Below are 12,592 nucleotides of genomic sequence, written 5' to 3'. Positions count from 1 at the left end.
GTAGAAACTAGATAGTTATCTAGATCTATCTAGACCTATTCGTACTATTATAGGCGATAGAAAATAATAGATCGATTAAAGAAAGGCGTATAGTAAGGCCTCTCGAGAGATAAAGTACTATTTAGCTAGAGACGGTCTCGAATATCGAGAGCTAGTTATAAAGCGCTCTCGCTAGACGAGATAGAAGCTTCTATAAAGAATATATTCTTCTCGAGATTACTTATCTTTCTTTTATTATATATTATCTTCTACTCGTTTCTTACTCGTATTTCGTAAACTACGCTTAAAAGCTCTTCTATACTAAATATTATATAAATACTCCCTTAATCCTAGTAATAGTAGTATTAGAAACCGATATCTCTATAGAAGGAGCTAATCTATAGAGAATATATAGACTCCTAGAAGAGAATCGCCTTAGAAACTTAGAAAGGACTATAGCGGCCCTTACCGACTACCTACGATACTATAGGACTTCCGAAATCTTCGCTTTAACGTCTATAAACGGTCTATTAAAGATTACCCCCTTATCTATAGACTAGACGAATATATCTAGACTCTTATCTAGATAGTAGTATCTATCGTTAGATCTATTCTAAGATATTAGCGAGATAGAACTCGAAAAGCCCCTAAGATATAAGAGTTATCGAAATAACGACGCGATACGAGTCTAGCTAATCTATATCGAAAGGTAGTTAGACGCGAAGAAAGTCGTTAATAAATATCCTTTAATAGGCCGCGAACGTATCGCTCTAGTAACTTTCTACCTCGAAGATAATATCTTAATATAGTAAAATCTTATATACTAAGATATAAAATATAGTCTCGGAACCGATCTACTCCTAATTAACTAAAAGATATAGAAGAAAGTATTCTAGATAGCGTTCGGCGACATTAGAACGTAGAAGTAACATCGAGATAAGTTCGACTCTCTTAAGTAAATAGAAATAGTATAAGAGTTTCGATAAAAGATCGAAACTCTTCGACTATATCTCGACTCTCGCCCTAGCGACGCCGAATATCTACTCGTTTTTAAACGAGAGCTTAGGACGGCTATTCGGAACTAAATAGAACTCCTTCTAGATACTATACTTCTCTAAAATTATAGAGATTACGCTCTTTTTATAGATAAAAGCGAAAGAGAGATATAAGCTAACGTATATAGAATAGCCCCTCTTCGAGGTCGCTCGAGAAGATTTTTCTTAAGAAAATCTTCTTAATCTCCTCGGACTATCTAACTAGATCGTAAGAACGCTAATAGTAATATCGAGATAGCCCTTAACGATCTTTAACTAGAATTCTTCTCGTCTACTAAGACTAAAATCTCGCGTAGTTATAGAAACGGACGTAGATTCTTAAGTAGCTTTCGTTAGAAGTATTAAGACGATAGTCTCTACTTTGATTATAGAGAAGCGGGTTATTAAAAGAAAGATTATTCTAACCCGAAGAAGTCTATAAGATAAGGCTATCGAAGAAAAGAGAAGAGTCGCTAGATAGTAGGGCGTTTAGCGACGATAAAGAAGTTATAGACTCTTCGAAGGCTATCGATACGAGTCTATTAGACTCTAACCCCTCTTTCGATAATCTAATAGACGTCGCTATTAATACGATCGAAGTCTTTAATTATAACTTAGATCGTATCTAGAGATATAATATTACTAGCGAATCGCTAGAATAGTATAGTAACTCTTATCTCGTTACGGTTCTTCTTAATACGAGCTCCGACGTCTTCTACGTCTTAAGAAGAGTCGCTAAGTAACTAGATAAGAACTATAAAATTATCTAGAGATTATCTCTTTAAGTATATCTTACTAATAGCGAGACGACTCTCTTTAATTAAGCTATTATAACGGGTCTAATCGTCGATAACTTTCGAGCTTAAACGATACTCCGTATCTTAGATTAGAACGTATATAACGTTATTCTTAGACTTAACTAGCTAAAGAAGTATAGCGCTTTCTAGGATTTTAGTCACTTACGTATAACGATACGTAATAGGACTAGAAAATTAACTTCGATATCTCTTCGACTCTTTTAAACTATTAACTATAAAGGTATTAAAGAGGCCGGATTAAACCTACTTAGCTTTCGAAAGACTTAGAAGACGATTTCTAAACTATCTATACTCGACTAGACTTCTATCTTATATCTTATACGAGAATAGAGTTCTAGCGATAAAGTAATCTCTTTAATATCTAGAACTAAGAATAGGCGTTTTAGGCGTATTCTCGAAAGATTTAAAATAGTATTTCGAGAAGAACTATCTATTAAGTTTCTAACGAAGCGGAACGTTAAGTACGAAATCGATATAGACGATACTAAGTCTATTAACTTACTCTACTACTCTTTATCGAAAGAATATCGAGATAAATAAGATCGGTAAATTCGTACTTTACTAGAATAGAGTCTAATTCGGCTCTTAGAAAGTCTATAGAGTTTCTCTATACTCTTTATACCTAAATCTAGAGGTAAATAGCGAATATATATCGACTATCGTCTTCTTAATAATATTACTATTAAGAATATCTATCTCTTATCTCGAATCTAGAACTATCTTAATATTATCGAAGTCGCTCGATAGCTCTCGAAGACCGATTTTACCTAAGAATACTACTAGATCTAGATAGAAAAGATATCTATCGAAAAGATCGTCTTTAATACGCGGTTCGGTAAGTACGAGTTCTTAGCTATACCGTTTAGACTTATTAATGCCTCTTTAACGTTCTAGAGGATTATAAACGACGCTCTATAAGAATTTATTAGTAAGTTCGTAATCGTCTACTTAGACGATATCGTTATCTACTCGTAGACCGAAGAAGAATACGAACGCTATCTCGAATAGATATTTAAGACACTATACGGCCATAAACTATATACGAAGTCGTCGAAGTATATTATTGGCGTCTAATAGCTTAAATTCTGCGAATATATAGTAGATAACGGAGAGTATCGACCTACGTCTATAAAGATATAAGCTATTCTTAAATAGCCTTAGTCTCGAAACGTATATAAAGTACGTTAGTTTTTAGATTTAGCTTCCTACTATCGAAGATTTATTAAAGACTTTATAAAGATTACTATATCTCTATCCGATTTATTAATCGAGGCGGATATCGAGCTTCGAAAAAAGAAGTTCCGATCTATTCGATAGAACGCGAGATACGAGTACGCCTTCTAAGTACTTAAGAAGGCTCTCGCTACTAAACTAGTTTTATAATAAGTCGATAAATCGAAGCCTTTTCGCGTAGAAATAGACTACTTCGAGTAGGCTTTAGGTTATATTCTTTTATAAGAAGGATCTAATAGAAAGTAGTATCTAGTCGTCTACGACGGGCGGAAACTTAATAGAGCCGAGCTAAACTATTCTATATATAAAAAGAAGCTTCTCGCTATTAAGTACGCTCTTCGAACCTAGATTATATACTTCTAGAATAGCTATAAGACGGTTATCGTAACCGATTATAAGAGCCTAAAATATCTAAATACCACTCGGACGCCTTCGAAGCGCCTTACGCGGTAGATTAATAAGTTTTCTAAGTTCGACTTAAATATCCGATATCGTAAAGGCTCCGAAGCTATTATCCCTAATACTATTTCTAGACGACTCGATTTCCTAGAAAAGAGCTCTACTAATAAAGTATAGATCTCTAGCGACGTAGAAGTATCTCTAAATATCTAATAAATAGTATATTCGAATAACGATATAGAATAGAAAGATACTATTATAGCCCGATTAATAATAAAGAATAAATCCGACTTAAGCCCGGCCTAGAAAGAGCAGCTAGCGCGTATTAAGTATCTAGATTAATACTTCGTAGAAGAAGGCCGCCTATTCCGAAAGATTAGTAATTACTTCGCTTCCTTTATTTCTATATCGTTTCGTCGAGACTTTATTAAGTACTATTATAAGTACTACGAATACTATAGCGCGGCCGCTATAGAAAGTATCGTTAAAGTACGTGAATAGTAACTATTTATAATAAAGAATATTCTTATATATACTCGAATTTATAATTAATACTAGTTAGTCTAGAGATAGAAGAAGAACTAGGAAGAACTATATTCGTAGATTAAATAGATCTCCCGATCTTTCGAAAAGTAGATAATCGACTTCGTTAGCCCTCTACCGACTATGCCCTACGGAAATCGTTAAATTCTAATAGCTATTAATTTCTCTATAGGCTAGTCGATAGTAAAGACTATAAAGAATACTATAGACGAAGTAGTCGTCGACTTTCTATTTAAAATCTACTACTAGTATAGAGTATTTTAAGAATTATTATTAAATAATAGCGCTAATCCAACCTCGAAGATCGTCGAGTACTATCTCGATCGCGTTAAGATAAAGTATTATACTATAATATCTTACTATCTCTAGACTAATAGAAAGATAGAAAAATTTAATAGAATACTAGGCGAAATCCTTACGAAGTAACTTATTAGATAATAAATCCTCTTATAAAACGAATACCTTTTATCGACGTTATTCGTAACTCGTATTAAGTTCTATATAGTAACTAGAATAAGTCTATATAAGCTTATTTATAGTCTCGAATCTCGATTAATAGACGATTAACGAGAATTCGATCTATTAAACCTTAATATTAACTTTACCTCGAGACTAGAATAGCTATATACTATATATTACGAAGTAAATTAGCTATTAGTCGAGAGAGAGCTATACTCCCGAAAACTACGATTAACGCGTTTAAAAACGCTATATCTTTTACTTAAAGAAGAAGATTTCGTCCTTCTAAATAATATCTCAAAGTAGAAATTCGAACCTAACTACTTCGGACTCTTTCGAATTCTAAAGAAGTTATAGTTTAGTACTTACGTACTAGAAACGATAGACTAAAAGATCTTACGTCTATTCGTCTATAGAAGCCGTCTAATATAATACTACTCGGTAGATTTAGATAAATAGACGATCCGATCGTTTATTAAAATATAGTAAATATAGCTCTAAATAGTTAGAGATAGTATAACGAAGCCTTCGGATAAAGTACTTTAGATACTTAGTAATAAGTCTAATCTCTTAATATACTACGAGCTATCGATAATATCGAAGTAATAATAGATATCGTAAGAATAATTAAGAGATAGTTTAAGTAAGATAGAGAAGAGCCGTAGAGCTAAAGTAACGCTAATAAATAGACGTCGGCGAAATAGAGAATAGAAGCTAATATTCTACGGCGCGACGTCGATAGAGAAGGCTACGACGGCCTACGAGAGATAAACTATAACCGGAGTAGCTCTCGCTTCTAATTCTCTAGAGTAGATTACTCCGCCTTTAGATAGATAATATCTTATCGCTAGAAAGAGTAATAAAGATATTAGTACTTTAAGAGTATCGAATAAAATAGTTAGAATAGAGTTTATCTCTCTATACGCCTAGAATAGATAAAAATAGAAGAGTAGTAATAGACTATTATCGTCTAACCCTCTCGATACGCGAAGAATAGAGAACGAAGGGACTTTTAGCCCTCTCGAAACCTCTTCGATATCCTAGAAAAGAACGAAAAATTATATTTAGAATAGATAAGGAATCTTAAGAAATAAGAGTAATTCTATCGAATCGTATAAAGACGCCGTTATATAAGATACTTCTATTCTATCCTATATCGAGCTACTCGAATCTATATCGATAGATATCGAGATCTATCCTATCGATATTATAGAGTATATAGATAATATAGTAGGCCTATTCTATATAAATTATATAGAGAATAGCTATAATAAGTTAGCTAAAGCTATCTCGAGTAAGAAGAAACTATACTCCGTTAATAGATTAAATTAATCTAAAGATATAAGGCTATAGAATCTTATAGACTAGGATATATCTACTTTATCCTTCTCGATACCTATCGATACTATAGAAAGTATATCTATAATATCTTCTAGTTCTACTAGAATAACTCTTCCGATACTCGAGAGGAATCTCGTCCCTTAAGAGTACTCGAAACCTCGTAAGAAGCGGAGACAAGATAATTTATTATCTTCGTTAGTAGTCTAAAATACTAATTATAATATAGCTAAGTCTTTAGTTCTTCGTCGACGATATATCGAAGGACGCTTATTAAGACCTAATTCTAGGCTAAAGATAGTACGGGATTAAATAATCTAATAATAATAGTATTCTTTATAGATAATCTATAGAAACTAGAGCGTAGACTAGGTCTCGACCCTTAGCTATATATTATCGGAACGTCCTACGAAGCGCTCTAGATATATTAAAAACCCAAAAATAACTAATAAATTATAGTAAATCGCCTTATATAGTAGACGTTAAAGAACCTCGCTCGCGCTCCTCTACTCGTCGTATCGTACTAGAAGACTTATTTACAAAATAGACTATTTATAGAGTATTGTCTACTACCGTAGTAGTATAAGAAAATAGTAATACTTCGCGGTCTTCTTACTATAATACCGTCGAAGCCGATCCTAGTAGTAGTATCCCTATCGACGCCGTCGTTTTATAGTAAGAATACCCTAAAAGGCCTAAACTAGAAATAGGGCCCGATTACTATATATAGGTAGATAGCGGACGAATATTATATATAGAATAAGTAGAAGCAGTAGGCTATCCGTACGCTAGATAATAAAAAGACGGACGTCCTAGTATCGAGTAAGTTAATATATAGCCTTATATAGACTATATCGATAAACCTATAGAAGACGAGACTAGTACGAATCGTTACTACGTTATAATCTAACTACGCTTAGGGTCGTATACTAGCTCGGGAGGTATAGGTACGTATTATATAGCCTCTTTAGTATAACGATATATTTCCGATATACGTCTAGACGAACTTTGTATCTATAATAATAGCTCGAGAGAAGAATCGATAGTATACTAATAATACCTTAGTAGTAGCTCGTTAGTTATATAGTCGTATTCTTTTAACTCCGGACTAGTCTCGATAACTTCTATTCTTACTAAAGATATAGATATTATAAAATAATAACTTTATCGTATTAATATTAGTAGAGAATATTACTCTATATGTATATCGGATTTATCGATTCTACGAATAACTTTAATAGTTTTCGGCGTATAGTATAGATCTAAAGCCTACTACGTTACCTTCTAGATAGTAATTAATACCTTTCGACGTCGATCTTCTATATCCGTCTATAGCGATAATACGAAGTCGAATCTATTCTCTAGATCTTTAATCTCGATAGCTATACGACTATTCGTCTCTCTGGCCTTATCGGCTATATATAGACTACTTATTCTCTCGCTAAAATATACCTTTCTTATATCTTCTACTAGATCTTCTTCCTATATTTTAGAAGATTAAGTACGACGTTTCTTAGTACTATATATTTAAATAGACGTTAATATCGACGTAGTAGATCGACGACGATTAGAAGCTTTATTACTTATACCTTTATTACTAGATAAGAAATAATCGACTTCGCGAATAGTATAAGTTATATATTTTCCGCCGAAAAAATATACTATATTCGTAGAAGTAGACGAATCTAAGATAGATATCGAAACGTACTTTAGGAATACCGGCTCTCGATAAGAATCTAGTTTAACCGTACGAAGATATATTTTGTAACGTAGATTATTTACGATATCTACTATATACTCTATAAGAGTATTTCTAACGTATATATTAGTAATATCTCTCTAACCGTAAAATTCGACGAGTTTCCGAAAAATACGGCTATATAGCTAAACCGATAAGCTATTATCGGGAGAAAAGAACTACTTCTAGTACTATTTCGCCTAGATAATAGAATTAATTACTATATCGCTAGACTTAATACTATAAATATTATCGTTAATCTAGAAACGAATTAGTAACTATATCTTTCGATATAGTACGGTATACTTATAAAAGAAGCCGTCTTCGCCGTCTTAATTACTAGTAAATCTTTAACTATCTTCTTAACTCGTCGATAGTACGAAGTATTTAGAACTTATAGCCTAGTCGGCGTTCTAACTTATCTAGGTAGTATAATAACTATAATAGTAGTTATAGAATATTTAGCTTTAATCGATAAAAGACTTAGAGCTTAGAAGTATAAACGACTAGAAAGAGATATAAAAGAAAGTAAGAAGAAAAGAAGTAAAAGACGTCTACTTATACTCCTTAAAACCCCGCCGGATTAATCCCGGATTAGCTTCGAAGAGTAACGGCGAGTACTATTACGTATATAGACTCTCTTTACTTATCGTCTTAACGACCTTAATTTACTCTCGATTTATTTAACTTTACTATTCTAGGCGTATATACTACTCTAATAGCTAATAATAAGAGATATATACTCGCTCTATATACCTCGATCGATATCGAAGATATAGATATTATAGATACTTATTCTAACGATAGGACTACTTAGAAAACGAAGTATTTAGAATATAGAAATACTATTTTATTCTCTACTATAAGGCTAATAAAGGTACTCGATATTCTTCGACGACGAATAAGACTATTCGACGGTCTAGATAGAGGAGAATATAATAAAATAGATACTCTACGTACTAAGTATTATAAAGATATCGAGGACCGTCTTTCGGTCTCGACTAGCGTCGTACGCTATCGTATAACCTCTAGAGAGTATATAGTCTGACGAGGCCCTAGGCCCCGTTGAAATAGGACAAGTCCTCCGTGAAATCACAGGGAAACTCGAAGCATTGAACAAGAACAACTCCAAGCACGAGAAACAGGACACCAAGCAAGATATGGCGCGGATCATGTTATTGCTGGGTCCAATCATGTTCAATTCAATGTCAAGTTCAACTCTAACACCGTGCAATGCCGCTCCCTGTTCATGATAATGTACAACAGACCAAACACCTCAAAGGTACTGTAACATTCAAGCGAGGGTATCGTCCAGAAGTCCAAATGCTCGCTGTTCAAACCATGCAAATCCTGTTTGACTTTGTTTTCTTTTTTCTTTTTTTCTTTTCTCGCGGTCCTTATATCCTCTTCCCAGTCCGCCCAGCCTGGGCAGCCTTTCGCTTTCTATACGCGTCTCTATATCTAATGCGCCCAAGGGTGCCGAACCCGTAGGCCAAGAAGAACAAAAGGGTCCAAGCACACGTGACAATCAATCCAGTAGGAAAGATCCCCAGCGTCACTCCTGGAAGCACAAACGGCGCGGCAGCAGTGATGGCCGCGGTCGCAACGGTCGGGCTGACAAGAGTATCTTTGAACTCGCCGCTAAAGGGGCCTACCACGAACCAAGCTCCATCGGCGGCGGTGACATTGGCAGTGAGTGGTGTCTGTGAAGGGTTGACGGCGTTGAGCTTGACATCAGGAAGCATCAATGACATGATTTGGGTGTCGTTGAGTTTTCCCATGTCCAGGTTCTTCTGGAAGGTGCCAAACAAAGTATACTGTTGTACCTCGGTCATGGTCGAGGATTGCCGCTCCACCACAATATCTCTCTTCTTCCTCTTTGTTATGGACTGGAACATCGTGCTGGAAGGATACGTGATGCCGATCATGATATCAGTCACAGCCAAGCCTTGGAAATCACCCGACGGTTCGAACAGCTGATAAAGTCGGAGATCCGCCTCAAAAAGCCCCTGCTGCGCATCGAACTGCATGATATTGTAGCAAGCGGCAAGGCCGGCGCTGTTTTCGACTGATGTGAGTTTGGTGAGAGCATCGACACATGCTGTGGAGATCGTCTGGTTGGTAGTGTTGTTTGTCGAAGCCACGGGCATCGCTGGAGCGGATTGCGGTTCTCGCCGAAGAATGCGGTCGGCGCTCTTGTGCATATCTTCCAAAAGGTGTCTCCTCCTCAGCGTGCTCGGCATATGTAGAATGGCTTTCGCGGAAATAACATTGGCCTCGGCCAACAGCAGCAAAGTCGATGCGACAATGGTAGAGAGATGCATCTTGAATGGTTCGCGCTCAAACGCGGGGATTGCGGTTCAGGTGAATGGTTAGACAGGAGGTCGTCGAGACCGGTAGTGAGCTCAAGCACAGCTTGCGCGCGAAGTAAGGAATGTCGGCACGACCAGCGATTGCCAAAGGAAGTGATGCGATGCGCGCAGAGGAGAGGGGCCTGTCCACGGGCAAGAAGAGGAAAAGAGAGAGGATGATGCTACGAGTAAGAGTGAGAGATGTAGAGGTAGACACGCCAGATGCAGGACTGGTCTGTGCAAAGGAATGGACGTGGTCTGAGAGCTGGATAGAGTGAAGCTCGTGGTCCGTGGGGCATTGGAGCAGCCTCGGGCTCTTTGTATGTCAGACACTTACCGTAGCAGAGGCCCCATAGCCAAGGAACGGTTCGACACTGACACCAGACGCGATCTCTGTGGTGTTGATGGGCCGTCAAGCCGGGCATCCAACCCAAGGGGTGGATTTCTCCCTGAAACAATTCAAAAGGTCAAAAGGTCTCATAATGGCACGAAACCGCCATGTGGGATGCCCACTGAATCCAAAACTGTCGCACATTATTTGCCAGACCCAGCAACAAAGGAGATGGGAAGAGGTGGAGAGGAAGCGAATCGCTGACCGTGGTTCGAGAGTGGAGAGAAGAGGGACACCACCGATACCGATGCTAAAAAGAGAAGCGCACGGGGTCGATCCGACATGCCGATGGCTAAGGTATGTACAGCCACGATAGGATAGGACTGTCATAGTCAAGGGAGTCTCGAGTTTCAATGCATGCGTTCATATCCCTTGAGCGTCCCGTGGTCTTCATTGTGTTTTTTACTACCTTCCTCTTCGTCTCTGGCTTCCTGCACACGCGGGAGCCCTTCGTATCGAGGTGCACCAGCGCTGCATCAGGAAACACAGCCCCGTGCCTGGTCGGCCAGCAGATACATCAAAGCCGTCGAAGACGAAACGGTTGGTGACAAGCGACCGAGTGAAAATGGGTTCGCGGCAATGCAGCGCGCATTGGCAGAAACCGAACCAGAAACGCAAAGCAGGGGAAGGGAGCAATGACCGTCCGACAAGGTGGTTTGACTGGCTGGCCGAGCACCAGCGACGTCGATGGCTTGACGGGGTCGACCGAGAAGAAACAGAAAAAGGAGGCGTCAAAAGGACTGGAAGAGACTGTTCGAGGGCCAGAATTGCGGCGAATCCTTGTCACCGGCGGTCAGCGAACCGCTATTTGACAGCCCTAGGCGCTAACCGAGGGGCGCCAACTGCCAGTTATAGACGCTGTAGGGGTCAAGTTAGAGATGGTTTCAGACCGACTGCCGCCTATTGTGCCCTAGTCCAGGCCTAAAGTAGTTGGTATCCCGGCGGTGGCTGGTAACCAACGGCCAGCTACTAGCAGTAGGTACAGTAGCACACAGAGTAGCAACGCTTTAGTGGGTTGGTTTACAGTAACAATCTACACCATGTTCCCAACCTAGATTCCTTTACCCAGGTACCTTACAACAGTGGTACCATTCCAATAATGCCGTTGGTAGAGTCGAGTCGAGTCGAGTCAATATTGGGCATGGCATCTGATCCATTGTGAAACACGTGGCTTGACCAGAACTCCATCATTGATCCCAGCAGCAGAACATCTAGAAAGGGATCGTTCCTGTGTTCCAGGCTTCATTGGCACCCGTCGCCTCTCACCCAAACACTTATCAAACACTCACCGCTACAGCATCTTTTACACTTCCAGACATGCCACCCTGCGCCAGACATGCAGTGTCACAGTACGTCCAGGCTTCACGTTCCAGAAATGCTTCAGTCGGCTTTCTTCCCCCCTCGCTTCAAGTTTCACTGCAGTAGTGGCAGCCGCCCGACTGGAGTCGACCAGGGTAACCACTGCCAAGTTGGCTACCTAGAGTTAGGGGCCGTCGATCGCCACTTCGACCGCCGGCTGGCATCCATTGGCATCCGGCAAAAGAATCGAAACGATGTCCAATTCTGTTCATAAATTCTTTGTACAATGATGTGGTGCGGTGTACACGTAGTAATGGATGGCCATTCTCCCTACGCGCGGGGACCAGGGGATTACAATGTCGTATTACCCTCTAATAATATCACAAAATACCTCTACCTAGGTAGAAGATAGAGCCTCGTGGCGGGCATAACACACGTAGTCCCCGCCAAAATGCCATGGTAGGCAAGTAGCCTTGCCAGGACCTTCTTAGCCTTTGGGAACGCAGCCTGGTCGTTATCCTCTCCCTACTAGTACTACTCTACTGCACATCCTCCAACATAAGGCACTGCACCTGGCACATATGCAGGTACATAGCCGGCACCTACGCAAGAACCAAACTCAGCCCATTCAGACTGGGCCCGGCCGCATCATGATCATGGCGAAAAGAAAGGAAAGGATTCGATACTTTAAGGCAAGCCAGCTAGCCGGCCTGGCAGCACTTTCATTATTCATTTGTTCTTCTCACAGGCTGAAACGATGCCGGGAGTGTATGTGTTGCCCGGTTCATCGCAAGGGACTCACTCCTCAATTCGGCATTGAGTACTCGAGAGCAGTATGACGTTGTCCGAGTCTGACCAGGCAGTTGAGAGACCTGATCCTTTTAGACAACTCTCCAGTTCTTTTCGGCCCCTCACGGCCCCTGGGCACTCGTCGCACACTCTTGACATGGCTAGTAAGAACTCATGGCTATCCGGCATCAGGTCGATCACCAGCAACAGCAACAGCTCAA

General features: G+C 39.1%; 2 protein-coding genes across 2 annotated transcripts; one reads left to right on the top strand and one right to left on the bottom strand.

The window, feature by feature from the left end:
• Positions 1–8,938: 8,938 nt before the first annotated feature.
• Positions 8,939–9,865, bottom strand: HMPREF1120_09026 (uncharacterized protein; the record flags this gene model as incomplete). Its single annotated transcript, XM_009163301.1, has 1 exon — positions 8,939–9,865. One exon carries the CDS (start codon positions 9,863–9,865, stop codon positions 8,939–8,941), a length of 927 nt encoding a protein of 308 aa, XP_009161549.1.
• Positions 9,866–10,654: 789 nt separating this feature from the next.
• HMPREF1120_09025 (uncharacterized protein) lies at positions 10,655–12,008 on the top strand. The gene has a single exon (XM_009163300.1). It carries the CDS (start codon positions 10,849–10,851, stop codon positions 11,206–11,208), a length of 360 nt encoding a protein of 119 aa, XP_009161548.1. The 5' UTR covers positions 10,655–10,848; the 3' UTR covers positions 11,209–12,008.
• Positions 12,009–12,592: the final 584 nt, after the last annotated feature.

The sequence above is a fragment of the Exophiala dermatitidis genome (genome assembly GCF_000230625.1).
Source record: "Exophiala dermatitidis NIH/UT8656 unplaced genomic scaffold supercont1.8, whole genome shotgun sequence".
In the NCBI taxonomy this organism is placed as follows: Eukaryota; Fungi; Ascomycota; class Eurotiomycetes; order Chaetothyriales; family Herpotrichiellaceae; genus Exophiala; species Exophiala dermatitidis.
The sequence above is the reverse complement of the archived record's forward strand: the minus strand, read 5'-3'. Positions and strand labels throughout refer to the sequence as shown.

What these genes read in the sequence shown, in the direction of transcription:
- HMPREF1120_09025 (XM_009163300.1), top strand. Translation starts at nt 10,849, where the DNA reads ATGGGTTCGCGGCAATGCAGCGCGCATTGGCAGAAACCGAACCAGAAA.